The sequence below is a fragment of the Ananas comosus genome, linkage group 2 (assembly GCF_001540865.1).
Source record: "Ananas comosus cultivar F153 linkage group 2, ASM154086v1, whole genome shotgun sequence".
In the NCBI taxonomy this organism is placed as follows: Eukaryota; Viridiplantae; Streptophyta; class Magnoliopsida; order Poales; family Bromeliaceae; genus Ananas; species Ananas comosus.
The window spans coordinates 14,510,352-14,522,083 of NC_033622.1; the positions used below are offsets into that span (position 1 = coordinate 14,510,352).

At 41.7% G+C, this 11,732-nt stretch overlaps 3 protein-coding genes across 4 annotated transcripts; 2 read left to right on the top strand and 1 right to left on the bottom strand.

Annotated features, from left to right (window-relative positions):
- LOC109725812 (transcription factor TGA2.3-like) lies at nt 265-4,942 on the top strand. Of its 2 annotated transcripts, none has more exons than XM_020255184.1 (11): nt 265-444; nt 576-634; nt 783-871; nt 1,009-1,212; nt 1,335-1,412; nt 1,528-1,587; nt 1,953-2,030; nt 2,127-2,184; nt 2,735-3,006; nt 3,097-3,345; nt 3,571-4,942. In XM_020255184.1, exons 1-11 carry the CDS (start codon nt 341-343, stop codon nt 3,715-3,717), a joined length of 1,398 nt encoding a protein of 465 aa, XP_020110773.1. In that variant the 5' UTR covers nt 265-340; the 3' UTR covers nt 3,718-4,942. The 2 variants fall into 2 exon arrangements, with proteins under 2 accessions (XP_020110773.1, XP_020110782.1); XM_020255193.1 differs by having other exon boundaries at nt 266-438.
- On the bottom strand, nt 5,098-5,876 carry LOC109725826 (NADH-ubiquinone oxidoreductase 20.9 kDa subunit). Its single transcript, XM_020255205.1, has 2 exons — nt 5,632-5,876; nt 5,098-5,530 (listed from the first exon to the last, which is right to left on the bottom strand). Exons 1-2 carry the CDS (start codon nt 5,783-5,785, stop codon nt 5,379-5,381), a joined length of 306 nt encoding a protein of 101 aa, XP_020110794.1. The 5' UTR covers nt 5,786-5,876; the 3' UTR covers nt 5,098-5,378.
- On the top strand, nt 6,482-10,307 carry LOC109725805 (dihydrolipoyllysine-residue acetyltransferase component 4 of pyruvate dehydrogenase complex, chloroplastic-like). Its single transcript, XM_020255173.1, has 6 exons — nt 6,482-7,635; nt 8,155-8,346; nt 8,431-8,518; nt 8,605-8,675; nt 8,757-8,840; nt 9,933-10,307. The coding sequence occupies exons 1-6, from the start codon at nt 6,700-6,702 to the stop codon at nt 10,035-10,037; spliced, it is 1,476 nt and encodes a 491-aa protein (XP_020110762.1). The 5' UTR covers nt 6,482-6,699; the 3' UTR covers nt 10,038-10,307.

Consider the following 11,732-nt stretch of genomic DNA (forward strand, 5'->3'; position numbering starts at 1 on the left):
ATGAAAATTTATTTACTCCTTAGGTTGTCAACACAGCCCAATCGTTTTTCTTGCAAGATAAAAACATAGCCTTATTTGGGTAGTTATTGTGTAGAATTTGGCGACCTCAATAATCCTCACCCGTTACGAGGAAAATATAATTAGCAGTATAATAACTAGCGTGATATGATATGCTGCTCCGGGAATCGGCTCAATATAAAGGCTCACTCAGAGAGGGACTGATAGATTGATTGATAAACCCCATTGATAGACACATAACACATTACTCTCTCTCTCTCTCTCTCTCTCTCTCTCTCTCTGTTTCCTACTTCATGTTCCTCATATCAAAACCATTCGTAACATGCACTTCTCATTTTCCTTTCCCTCTTCTTCTTCTTCTTCTTCTTCTTCGCCGTTCCCACTCCAACTCGTCTCCATGTACTCCTCCCACCTGTTTCGGTATTTGTAAAAACCAACACCACCAACTCTTCCTTTTAAAAATTGCATCTTTGCCTTGAACGAAATGCGTTTCCGTTGTATTGAAACTCGTAACTTGGTTGTTTTCTTTTTTTGCTTTTTTAATCTTCTTGCTTCAGAGGAGAGCAAAACCCAGCTGGATTCCACCTCGGGGATGCTGCTCCTGATCTCCCCCGAAGTATTATTCCCTCTTTTATTCTTTTTTTTTTAACTCTCGTTCTCTCTCTCTCTCTGTTTTTTTTTTTTTTTTTTTTTTTTTCTCTATTTGTTGGGTTTTATTTTTAAGCCATTTTATACTAAGTTGGTTGTTTAAAATGATGGAAAAGGTTCAATCCTCAGCCCCAAAGCTTCTAGCAATCTCACTGCCGCAACATCTTCTCCACTACACATACAATTTGGAGGATTAACACACCCAGTAATTCTTACTTTTCTCTGCTTTCCCTTTCATTTCATACCAAAAAAAAAAAAAAGATCAAAATTTTGAGATTTTTATCTCGGTTTTGATCGGATGGTGCTTGTATTTTTTTGTTGTTCATTTGCTGCATTTTGCAGGGCATGTCATCTTTAGACATGGCTGGGTGCAATGTTGGGGCCGGAGCCGAAGCGGCGGCGGCGGCGGCGGCGGCGGCGGAGGCGAGCCGGTTCTCTTTTCCGAGGGCGGTGCATCTTGAGAATTGGGGGGATTCGGCAATGGCGGTCACAAGCCCCATCACCGATACCTCCACCGACGTCGACAACGACGATAGGAATCAGATTGTGAGCTTCTCTGTTTTGTTAAAAATGTGTTTTTTTTTCCCTAATATATGTCTCTGAAATGAATTGATTTTGTTGCGATTAGTATCTTATTCTAGTTTGAAGCATTGAGTGCTTATGTTTAGATTGATGGTGGTCAACAAGGAGCTGCTGCTTGTCTTGATTCCTCTGCTGTGTCCAAAGGGAGAGCAGGGGATCAAAAGGTACCACTTTTCATTAAAAAACTGGACACTCGAACGCATGACTCTTTTTAGTGAATCTGGTCACTTTGATGTGTCAAGTTAACTGATCATTTGATCTGATCAAATCCTCACGCAGACGCTACGCAGGCTCGCGCAAAATCGGGAAGCCGCCCGAAAGAGTCGCCTGAGGAAAAAAGTGGGTGTTCTTTACTTTGAATCATCTGTGGGCTTAGTATTTTCCTGTCCCTGTAAACACCATTCATGTCTCTATAACTGCCTTTTGAAGATAAACAGTGCATGCTGGCCTGATATAATTGTTTAGGATTCATTCTTAGTTAACAGCTTTTGGTTAGTTATTGTTATCCATATGATGGCCATGCTCGAAAACGACTCGATGCAGTGTTATATTCCAGAGAGTTGTCTCTGTTTTTATAATTTGCATGCCACAACTGTTTGTTCTGAGACGTTTGAGGGCCTTTCTTTCTTGTTTAGTTGTTTTTGCCAACTCGTGTCATGCTGCCAAACAGATAATTATCCGTGATAGCGTCCTCTTATCGACAGGCATATGTTCAACAGCTTGAGAATAGCCGAATGAAGCTGGTGCAACTTGAGCAAGAGCTTGAAAGAGCACGGCAACAGGTGTCGTCGACAATAATTTCGTCTTCTATTCTTTTTCCTAGCACTTGTTATAGTGGGCAGCTGTTCATAATTAATACATTTTCTTGTTCCGTGTAGGGTATCTTCATTGCAAGTGGGTTTTTGGGAGAGCATGGTTATTCAATCGGAGGAAATGGTTTGTTCTCTCTCCTAATATATCTTCTCCTGGTCTTTATTTAATCTGCATGAATCTTTCTGGATGGTTTCTTGTGTACAATCAATCGATGCTACGAAACGAATGAGATGAGTCTAATGTTTCTAGCGTCATTCTTAGCTAGTTTCTTTGTTGAGACAATAGACTGAGTTAGAAATGCATGATAGCAGATTGTACCATCTATTGACGACATTTCAGTAATAAATTGCTCAATATGTGCATAGAACTTGGGAAGTCTTCCTACATAGACTGAGAGTCGCATTGTTACCGTGAAATAATGAAAACCTATTATAGCCATTCACTCAGGCAAAGTGATAAATGTCGCGTAAGGTACTCTGCCAGAAGGAGAAAAAGTGAGAAAAGTTATAGTTTCAGGGTAAAGGGAGCATATAGGTTTCAATTGTTCTGACGTCTGACTGATGAAATTATCATTAAGTTCACTTATTTCACACCTAAAGCTCTTTTCTGGGAGCGCGGGCATTATGAATGCGAGAACTACAACATCCTTATCGACTAGCTTTGTGCCCAACAGGGGCCCTCGCATTTGACATGGAGTATACTCGGTGGCTTGATGACCATCAACGACAGATCAATGACCTGAGATCGGCTTTAAATTCTCAAATGAGTGATGACGATCTGCGGGTTCTTGTCGATGCTGTGATGGCTCAGTACGATGAGGTTTTCAAGCTCAAAAGCATCGGGACAAAATCTGACGTGTTCCACATGCTCTCCGGCATGTGGACGACCCCAGCTGAGAGGTGTTTCATGTGGTTGGGAGGCTTTCGATCCTCAGAGCTTCTAAAGGTTAGCTAGACTAATATGTACCTTATTTTCCTGAAATTACAAGTCAATGGTCTCCATGGTGCCAATCGACTAAAAGATAAAAATTCGCAGATTCTCGCGAGTCACCTTGAACCTTTAACAGATCAGCAGTTGATGGGTATATGTAACCTCCAACAGTCCTCTCAGCAGGCTGAGGATGCTTTGTCACAGGGAATGGAAGCCCTGCAACAGTCTCTTGCGGAAACCCTGGCTTCTGCTTCTCTCGGGCCATGTCCTGGTTCTGATAATGTTGCAAATTACATGGGCCAGATGGCAATTGCTATGGGCAAGCTAGGCACACTTGAGAATTTCCTTCGCCAGGTACGGATCACAAGATACTTGACATTGATACATTTTCTTGACCACTATAAAGTTTGAGTACAATCATAAGCTTGTAACTTAAAGATTTCATTCATGGTACACCTGATAGTTGGCACCTGTCAATAAAATAAAATTCTTTTGGAAGTTCTGTTCCAAGTCCAGGTCCCAAATGTATAAACAGAGGTGGTGATTGTATAATGTGCGAGGACTCTGTTTCTTTTGCAGGCTGATCTTTTGAGGCAGCAGACATTGCAACAGATGCATCGAATATTAACTACTCGTCAAGCAGCGCGAGCATTACTGGCCATAAGTGATTACTTCTCACGCCTTCGTGCGCTCAGTTCTCTATGGTTGGCACGCCCGAGGGATTAGTTTTAAGTTGTATGATGTAACAGGCAAGGGAGCATCTTCTATTTAGCTTTCATGCAGGAATCGTAGTTGTAGGTAGTGATTTAACATAAGATGTTGTAACGGTTAGAATGTTGTAACAGGTAAGATGTTTAAAGGTAGCTAACACTCGGAAGAGAACTTATGATACATCTATGAGATGTAAATCAACAGACAAGCAATTTATGTTTTTATTTACTGTCTTCGGTAGTTAAAACTGCTGATCAACAAACATGCTGTTATATCTTTTCTTTTGTTCTCTGTGGTGAGACCACTTTTCTTTACCCCTTAAATTCCGTTTTTTTTTTTTTTCCTTTTCTTTTGTGCGCAAGTTTCCAACCAAACGAAGCAAATGTACCCTAATCAAATGCCTAAACATGTCTTTGCTAAGGTTCTCTATGGCAGAGGATAATCATAAACAATATACGACTAAATGACCATACTACTTCTATCTCTTTTATCTCTAAAGATGCCTCTTTGTTGCTTGTGCTCTAGTGAATCAGTTTTCAACCACACTTGCTAGTTATTTGCTTCTATCTAATTGCTCAACTAATGCTCAAAAGAGCAGAATAATATGCATTAGTTATAATGTTAATAAAGTCGTTCCTAATAATATTACAACTGTTTCTTCTACAACCAAAAATTTCTTCTGCAACAAGAAATTTTGTTTACTCCATGCTTTCAATTGTCAAAGAGTAGTTAATTTCCATGCAGTAGCTGTAAAAGTATGAACTATGGACCCTTGGTTTTTGTAAGGGAAAGAGAGGTCAAATTATAATGGATACACTAATTGAGAAACTTAAGATAGAAAACGTTCCAAGGCTTATCCATCTAACAATACAATTCCAATCAAAAATCTTTATTTCTTTGAACCTAAACATCAACGTTTCCTCGATAAAGATCTTCCAAATCATTCATGACCAAAGCTTAAAGGAACACAATTTTTCAATTTTTCGAAGCTGCAGATACTTTTGTACTCAGCTAATCTCGAGCAAAACGATAGCAACAAATCGAGAACCATAAGAGAAAGTAGATGCTAAACGTCAGAGGTTTCTGCTCTGGGGATAAGCTGAAAATGAGGATTTATTCTGTTTTTTTTTTTTTTTTTTTTTTTTTTTTTTTTGGTCTAAGAAGAGAGTGAAATTAGTAGAAATAGAATCTCGAAATCATAGAGATAGAAAAATTCAACCAAACTCAATTGAGTCTCTACATCATTACGCAGATATATATATATTTCCTACGGAAATCCAAAAGAGAATACTTTGTTATTTCACCTTCAGACTCATGAATGGCCAAAAATATGAACTTTCGCATCTGTTACCTCATCCATCCTAACTCCTTATGTTCATCAAGCACAATAAACCCTAAATCTTAAAGAATTTTTACTGCATTACATATGAAATCACAACTTAAAGTGAAAGATTTGAGGGAATAACTGCGAGACAAATGAGAACACGCTAATCCAAAAGCCGGTCACAAACAAATCAGAGCTCACTCTGATCAAACATCCCCAAAACAGCACCATTACAAGATTCAGCAACAAACACCCCGCAACGGATCTAAGAAGCCGAGTTCACATTTTATTCAAGTCGAATCGAAAGAGCGAGGAAATTGAGAAAATTACAGGTGTTGGCGGCGGAGGCGCTCTACTTCTTCTTGTAGCGGGCGACCTCTGCGTCGTTGGGGAAGAAGCCCATGAGCCGACCCGCCGAGTTCTGGTATGCGTACATGAACCCGCCCATGATCCCTATCAATCCCCCGGTCACCATGGACGGCCCTCGGATGTTCGGCTTGATCCCTGCGCCAACCCCCAATCCAAAACCCAATTAGAAAAACCCTAACCCTAACCCTAACCCTAACCCTAATGCGACGGAGGAGGAGGAGGAAGAGGGCGGGGACCTGAGAGGTAACCGACGGTGACGGAGACGGCGGTGATGGTGGAGAGGCGGAGGTAGTCGAGGGCGGAGAAGTTGGCGACGGTCTTCGTGAAGGGGGGGTTGCGGTCGATCACCGGGTACTCCGGTTTCACCGACGCCGTTATGTCCGTGTTCATCTTTTTCTTTTTCTTTTTCTTTTTCTTTTTCTCCCCTACTCCTCTCTTGCTCTTTTCTCCCGACTCTTCTCTCCTCCACTGTTTCGGTGTGGGTGTGAAAATAATCAATCGCAACCCAATATCCCAACTGATTTGGATCGGACCCTCGGATCTTTCTTTTCTTTTTTTTTTTCTTTTGTAAAAATATTCCCATCTGATTTAGTTGGTAAGAATTACATAATAATTATAAAAAAATCGAAAGTAAAAAAAAAAATCATTTTCTTTTTTTAAAATCACAGCATTATTTCAGAAAGGCCTATAAAATGGTTTTATATTAACGGATCGGATCGCCCCCGAGCTGACCAGGTTCGGAACGATTGTGGGCCGTGTTGGGCTCCGCTTATCTGGCCCGCCCCAAGGGGCTCCTCACCTATACGTTGGTGGGCCTTGAGGATAGGGTCTTGCTCTGATCCTGGCCTTATTAGTAGAATTACATAGTTCGTGAATACCGTGACAGTGCTGTAATAATAATTAAAAATTTAGATAAAGTATGATTAAAATTTTTTAAAATTTTAATGTTAGCTTAAAATAAGTTTTTTTTTTTTTTTTTTTTTTTCAAAATATATGCTATAATCTAAAACTAACCTTTTATACAATTTTTTTTTTAAAAAAAATAAAGAGATGTTTGTATACATGGTTTGTTACTTACGCCCTGGAGTGGTCGGAGATCACTATGTGCGCTTTTTCTTTTGAGGAAAAATGAAACTCTTTATTTCCTTCCAACTAACCAACTAAACTCCTCTCGGCTCCTCCGCCCCCTCTTGAGATAGAAAACAATAGCAGCAGTAGCAGAGCCCCGCGTTCTCCATTACCCACCCTCCGCCAATTGAACGAGGAAGAAGAAGCTCTAAGCATCATCACCACCACCACCATTAATGGCGACCTCTCCCGTCACCACCAATTCCCTCTCCTCGTCCTCCTCCTCCCTCTTCTCCGCCTCCCTCCCTTCTCTCCTGCCCCGACGCCGCGTCCCCCTTCCCCTCGCCCTCCGCCGCCGCCATGGGACCCCGGCGATCCGCGCGAAGATCCGGGAGATCTTCATGCCGGCGCTGAGCTCGACGATGACGGAGGGGAAGATCGTGTCGTGGGTGAAGGCGGAGGGCGACCGCCTCTCCAAGGGCGAGAGCGTCGTCGTCGTCGAGTCCGACAAGGCCGACATGGACGTCGAGACCTTCTACGACGGCATCCTCGCCGCCATCGTCGTCCCCGAGGGCCAATCCGCCCCCGTCGGCGCCCCCATCGGCCTCCTCGCCGAGTCCGAGGACGAGGTCCCCCTCGCCAAGGCGCAGGCCCTCTCCCAATCCCAACCCCAAACCCCTCCATCTCCTCCTCCTCCGTCGGAAGCTACTCCTCCTCCTTCTCCTCCCCCCGCCACAGCGCCCCCGACACCGGTTGCGGCGGCGGCGGCGGCGGCACCACCGGTCCAAGAAGGGCCGAGGAAGACGATCGCCACGCCCTTCGCAAAGAAGCTCGCGAAGCAGCACAAGGTGGATCTAGCGAAGGTCGCCGGCACCGGGCCGTATGGGAGGATCACTTCTACGGATATTGAGGCCGCCGCGGGGATCCAGCCTAAGAAGCCGGCCGCGGCCCCTGCTGCTCCGGCTCCTGCGGCTTCGATAACTGCTGCTGCCACTGCTACTGCTAAAGGTTCTGCAGCTGCTGCTCCTTCCCCGCTTCCTGGATCGACGGTTGTCCCATTCACGACGATGCGGGCTGCCGTCTCCAAGAACATGTTGGAGAGCCTCTCTGTGCCGACTTTCCGTGTTGGGTACCCTGTGATGACCGATGCGCTTGAGGCTCTCTATGAAAAGGTTCGGCATTTATCACTTGCTGTTGGAAAATTTGGCGCTTGATTTATCAGCTGGTAATTTGATTGTTTAGATCTTAGTAATTATCTGCAAACTGATAATAAAAGAAAATCTATTTCAGTTTAGTAACTCAATTGTTTAAGACCATTTTAAGGTTTAACCATTAAGGTTTAACCGCCCCAAGATTATCGTTTCGATTGCCTATTAGTATTTGCTATTCAAAATGCCGTCGAAGTTGAGAATGCAATGATCATGTGGCCCATCTAATAAGTAGAGTCAATTACATTTAACAATCAGAAGTTCTTATCTGATCTGTCTTTAACAAGTCACATGATCGCAATGTGTTCAAATTGAATGGCATTTAGCAGCAAGACTTTTAGGGCAGTAGAAAAATTACATTTTGAACCACAAGGTGGTAAAGTGGAGCCTGGCTAGAACAAATGTTATCAGTCACATTGCTTTCTTGAACTAGTTGAAGCTGGATATGCTAAACTATATTAGAACTTGAACAATGTTCTCTAGATCAAGTCGAAGGGGGTGACAATGACTGTACTGCTGGCCAAGGCTGCAGCAATGGCACTTGCTCAGCATCCCGTTGTGAATGCAAGTTGCAAGGATGGAAAGAGCTTCGGTTTCAATAGCAATATTAACATTGCAGTGGCTGTGGCTATTGATGGCGGACTGATTACCCCCGTTCTCCAGGATGCTGACAAGGTCTTAACTTATTCTATAATCTAATTAATGTTAGAACTTTCATTATGTTTTTCTTGTTAATTATGTGAGTTTGAAACTGGGCAGCTGGATTTGTATTTGCTTTCTCAACAATGGAAAGAGCTGGTTAAAAAAGCTCATGCTAAACAGCTTTCACCAAATGAGTACAACTCAGGTCTGTGACTATCTTTTACGTTGTTGTTAATTTGTATTTTTGGAATCATGGGAGGTTGCTATCACTGAGGTTTTGGTACTGTGCAGGAACATTTACTCTATCAAATCTAGGTATGTTTGGTGTAGACCGATTTGATGCCATCCTTCCTCCCGGCCAGGTGGGTTTTCCAATCGATAGTTGCTAACAGATTGGCTTTTTGGCATTTCAAGTGACGAGGACCTGATTGATATGTATTCAGGGTGCTATCATGGCTGTCGGAGCTTCAAAGCCTACAGTTGTGGCTGATAAAGATGGTTTCTTTAGCGTTAAGAGTAAAATGCTGGTAAGTTCAATTTCAGTTCAATTTCGTTGTTTCTATTTTCTATTCTTTGATACTTCAGCTAGGTTGCTTTTTAGCTATAGAATTTTGTATACTTACATTCTGTCAAATCAATGTCCAATATGCATCGAGAAGATTCAGTCATTCTATTTATAACTGTAGAATGGCGTCATGCATGAGCAGCAGAAGTTTTCTGTCGTATGTTTTCCCTGAAACCATCGTATTTCCTAGTATTGCCTTAGATCCATCTAATTTTGTGCATGACTTTATCTGGGTTCAAAGTTCTTAGAGCAGAATGCAGTTTTTACTCTTTCTAGTTTGATTTCCTGTTTTACAAATCAAGCTTCTATAATAAGAGAGCTGTAGTAAAGCTGCAGTAAAGCTGCTTTATCCATTGATTCTTCATTTTCAGTATTGGGCATCATCTGTTGTTATACATTAGAAATTTAGAACTACGACTTCTTGGTCTGCAAACCAATGATTAGTGAAGTTCCCACTCTTTCTCCAAACAACTTGTTATGGTCAAGTTTCCGTTGTCGGTCAGAGACACAAGTCGTATTAAAGCATTATGAAGAAATAGATGTCTTCGTTGGCACTGTCTTTCACCCCTTGATCATAGAATTAAGTTCTTTGAAAAGGATTAGGGGTGGGACCGGGAGCAGCACTTGAATATGAGAAAGGTACCTTCTAGCGGACATAGAAAGCTGTCGGACCACATGAAATATTTACCGTTTTCGAGTTACAATGGGAATCCAATTAAGGTTGACTGCAATAAAGACAAATATCAGATTAAGATTAGAATTGCACTTTTTTTGTTTTTGTTTTTTTTGAGAAAAAGAAGAAAAATGAGTGAGATACCATAACAGCACAGCTACTTTCACTTTTTACTTCTGGACAGCCCCTTATTTAGTAGAACACAATGTCATTCAACTATTTTTTGGTACAATTCTGTTGCTCATTTGAATCAATGCATCTCAATTGTACTCTCCTTGTTATTCATCTCATGCTCCAACATGTGTACCCCGGTTGTATTTTAAACATTTTTCTGAACTCTTGCTTGAGTTATTTCCTATACTAAATCGGCCTCCATTTTAGGTGAATGTAACTGCTGATCACCGCATAATCTATGGTGCGGACTTGGCAGCTTTCCTGCGGACCTTTTCAAAGACTGTTGAGAATCCTGAGGGCTTAACTTTGTAAGAGCTTCTTCGCAAACTCTTCTCTTCACGTGCAGGTCATATATTATATCTCGGCGCCTTTCTAAATGGTTTCAATTTGTTGTTGTCTGTGAGCATTGGTATGGTTGAAGGTTTGTTTTTTGTAGTAATGCTGAAGTACTCGTTCTATTTTTCCATTATGTTGTTTTCTATTGACGCTCTGTTTCATAAATGTTAAGTGGTAACAAGAACTGATTCAAAATTTTGGAAAAATTAATAAATTAAGAAATAGCTGGCCATTTTCCTAGCTGCCTGTTTGGTATCCGTTAGTAGTTTCTTATCATCAGCGTTTATTAACAGTAGTACTCTTTTTTTGTGTTATTTATAATTGGGGAGGTCAAATTAAATTGTTATGTTACTGCAGTTATTTTTCTAATATTATATCAAAATATCAAGGAGGTGTTTATTATTATTATTATTTTTCCCTCTTGTGGTAAAAGGAGCATAAAGAAATGCAAATGAAATACTGTAACGCCCCCAATAGTCCCACATCGAATGGGATACTGATTCCGATCAGTTTATATGAGGCCTACACGCTAGTAATAATAACTGGGCTTAAGCATTTTGGGCCGCTGGTTTGGGCCCAACGAGTTATTGTTGCTAGCAGGTCGAGTCGTTACAATTGGTATCAGAGCCGAATACCATCCGGAAGTGTGAGAGCTAAGTGCTATGCGGGGCAAAGTGCTACACCAACGGATTTGGTGGGAGCCACCTCTTGAACCCGTAGGAGGCACCTTTAGAATCTCACATCGCCTGGTAATTATGGTCCTGGTCTGTCTGTCTGTGATCTGGTTTAGACCCGACGAGGACGTCAAGGTTTAAACATGGGGAGTTTGTAACGCCCCCAATAATCCTACATCGGGTGGGATACTGATTTCGATCGATTTATATGAGACCTATACGCTACTAATAATAACTGGGTTTAAGCATTTTGAGCTTGTGGTTTGGCCCAACGAGTTATTGTTGCTAGCGGGTTGGATCGTTACAATTACGACCAATGAAAACATGAAAGAAATGTCAAATAAAAAAGATGTTTTTTTTTTTTTTTCCGCTGTTCGCCATGTTTGTCATTGATCTTGAAATCTGTATCTCAATTTTATCTCTACTTTTAATAGCTGGAGTGGTGATCTTTAGGGCCACCTGGGCAATACAGGACAAAACCGTTGAACTTTATAAAGAGTGTAAATAGGCCCAGGAGTGTAAATAGGCTCGGGAACCTGGCGAACGTGTGGAAAATCAGGACAGCAAACTCAAACTCGAAAAATAGGATGATGTGCAGCAGCTTCTTGCGAGGCTAAGGGTCTGTTTGGTCTGGGCACAGATGCCCTACAATTCTGTATGCCTAAATTTAAATCAAACGTCCATAGATAGTAGGATCAGGCAGTTGAGATTGAATTCGTCATTTATCGATGAGAGACGAATATAGCATACAGTAGAAACATGAACCAGCATAAGGACACTTTTGTGTTCATTCCAGCGTTTTGCTGCAGCAAAAGCTTTGAAAAACTTTTTATGTGCAAAATGTCTATCTTTTTGGTCAGTTCACATGTGACTTGAAACATTCTTAACTGCCCACCCTGCACAATAAATTCCAAAAGTGAAACAGCTGAAGGAGAAGGACAAAACAGTTCAACTACAATGTGGTTTCTACAGCCTTTGTAGCAAATTGTATGATGGA

Excerpts from the sequence above, each read along its gene's own strand:
- LOC109725805 (XM_020255173.1), top strand. The coding sequence starts at position 6,700 with ATGGCGACCTCTCCCGTCACCACCAATTCCCTCTCCTCGTCCTCCTCC. Across the intron at positions 8,676-8,756 it reads CCATCCTTCCTCCCGGCCAG|GGTGCTATCATGGCTGTCGG; the intron begins GTGGGTTTTCCA and ends ATATGTATTCAG. Across the intron at positions 8,841-9,932 it reads GCGTTAAGAGTAAAATGCTG|GTGAATGTAACTGCTGATCA; the intron begins GTAAGTTCAATT and ends CCTCCATTTTAG.
- LOC109725826 (XM_020255205.1), bottom strand. The coding sequence starts at position 5,785 with ATGAACACGGACATAACGGCGTCGGTGAAACCGGAGTACCCGGTGATC. Across the intron at positions 5,531-5,631 it reads CACCGTCGGTTACCTCTCAG|GGATCAAGCCGAACATCCGA; the intron begins GTCCCCGCCCTC and ends GGGTTGGCGCAG.
- LOC109725812 (XM_020255184.1), top strand. The coding sequence starts at position 341 with ATGCACTTCTCATTTTCCTTTCCCTCTTCTTCTTCTTCTTCTTCTTCT. Across the intron at positions 635-782 it reads TGCTCCTGATCTCCCCCGAA|GTTCAATCCTCAGCCCCAAA; the intron begins GTATTATTCCCT and ends ATGATGGAAAAG. Across the intron at positions 1,413-1,527 it reads GGAGAGCAGGGGATCAAAAG|ACGCTACGCAGGCTCGCGCA; the intron begins GTACCACTTTTC and ends ATCCTCACGCAG.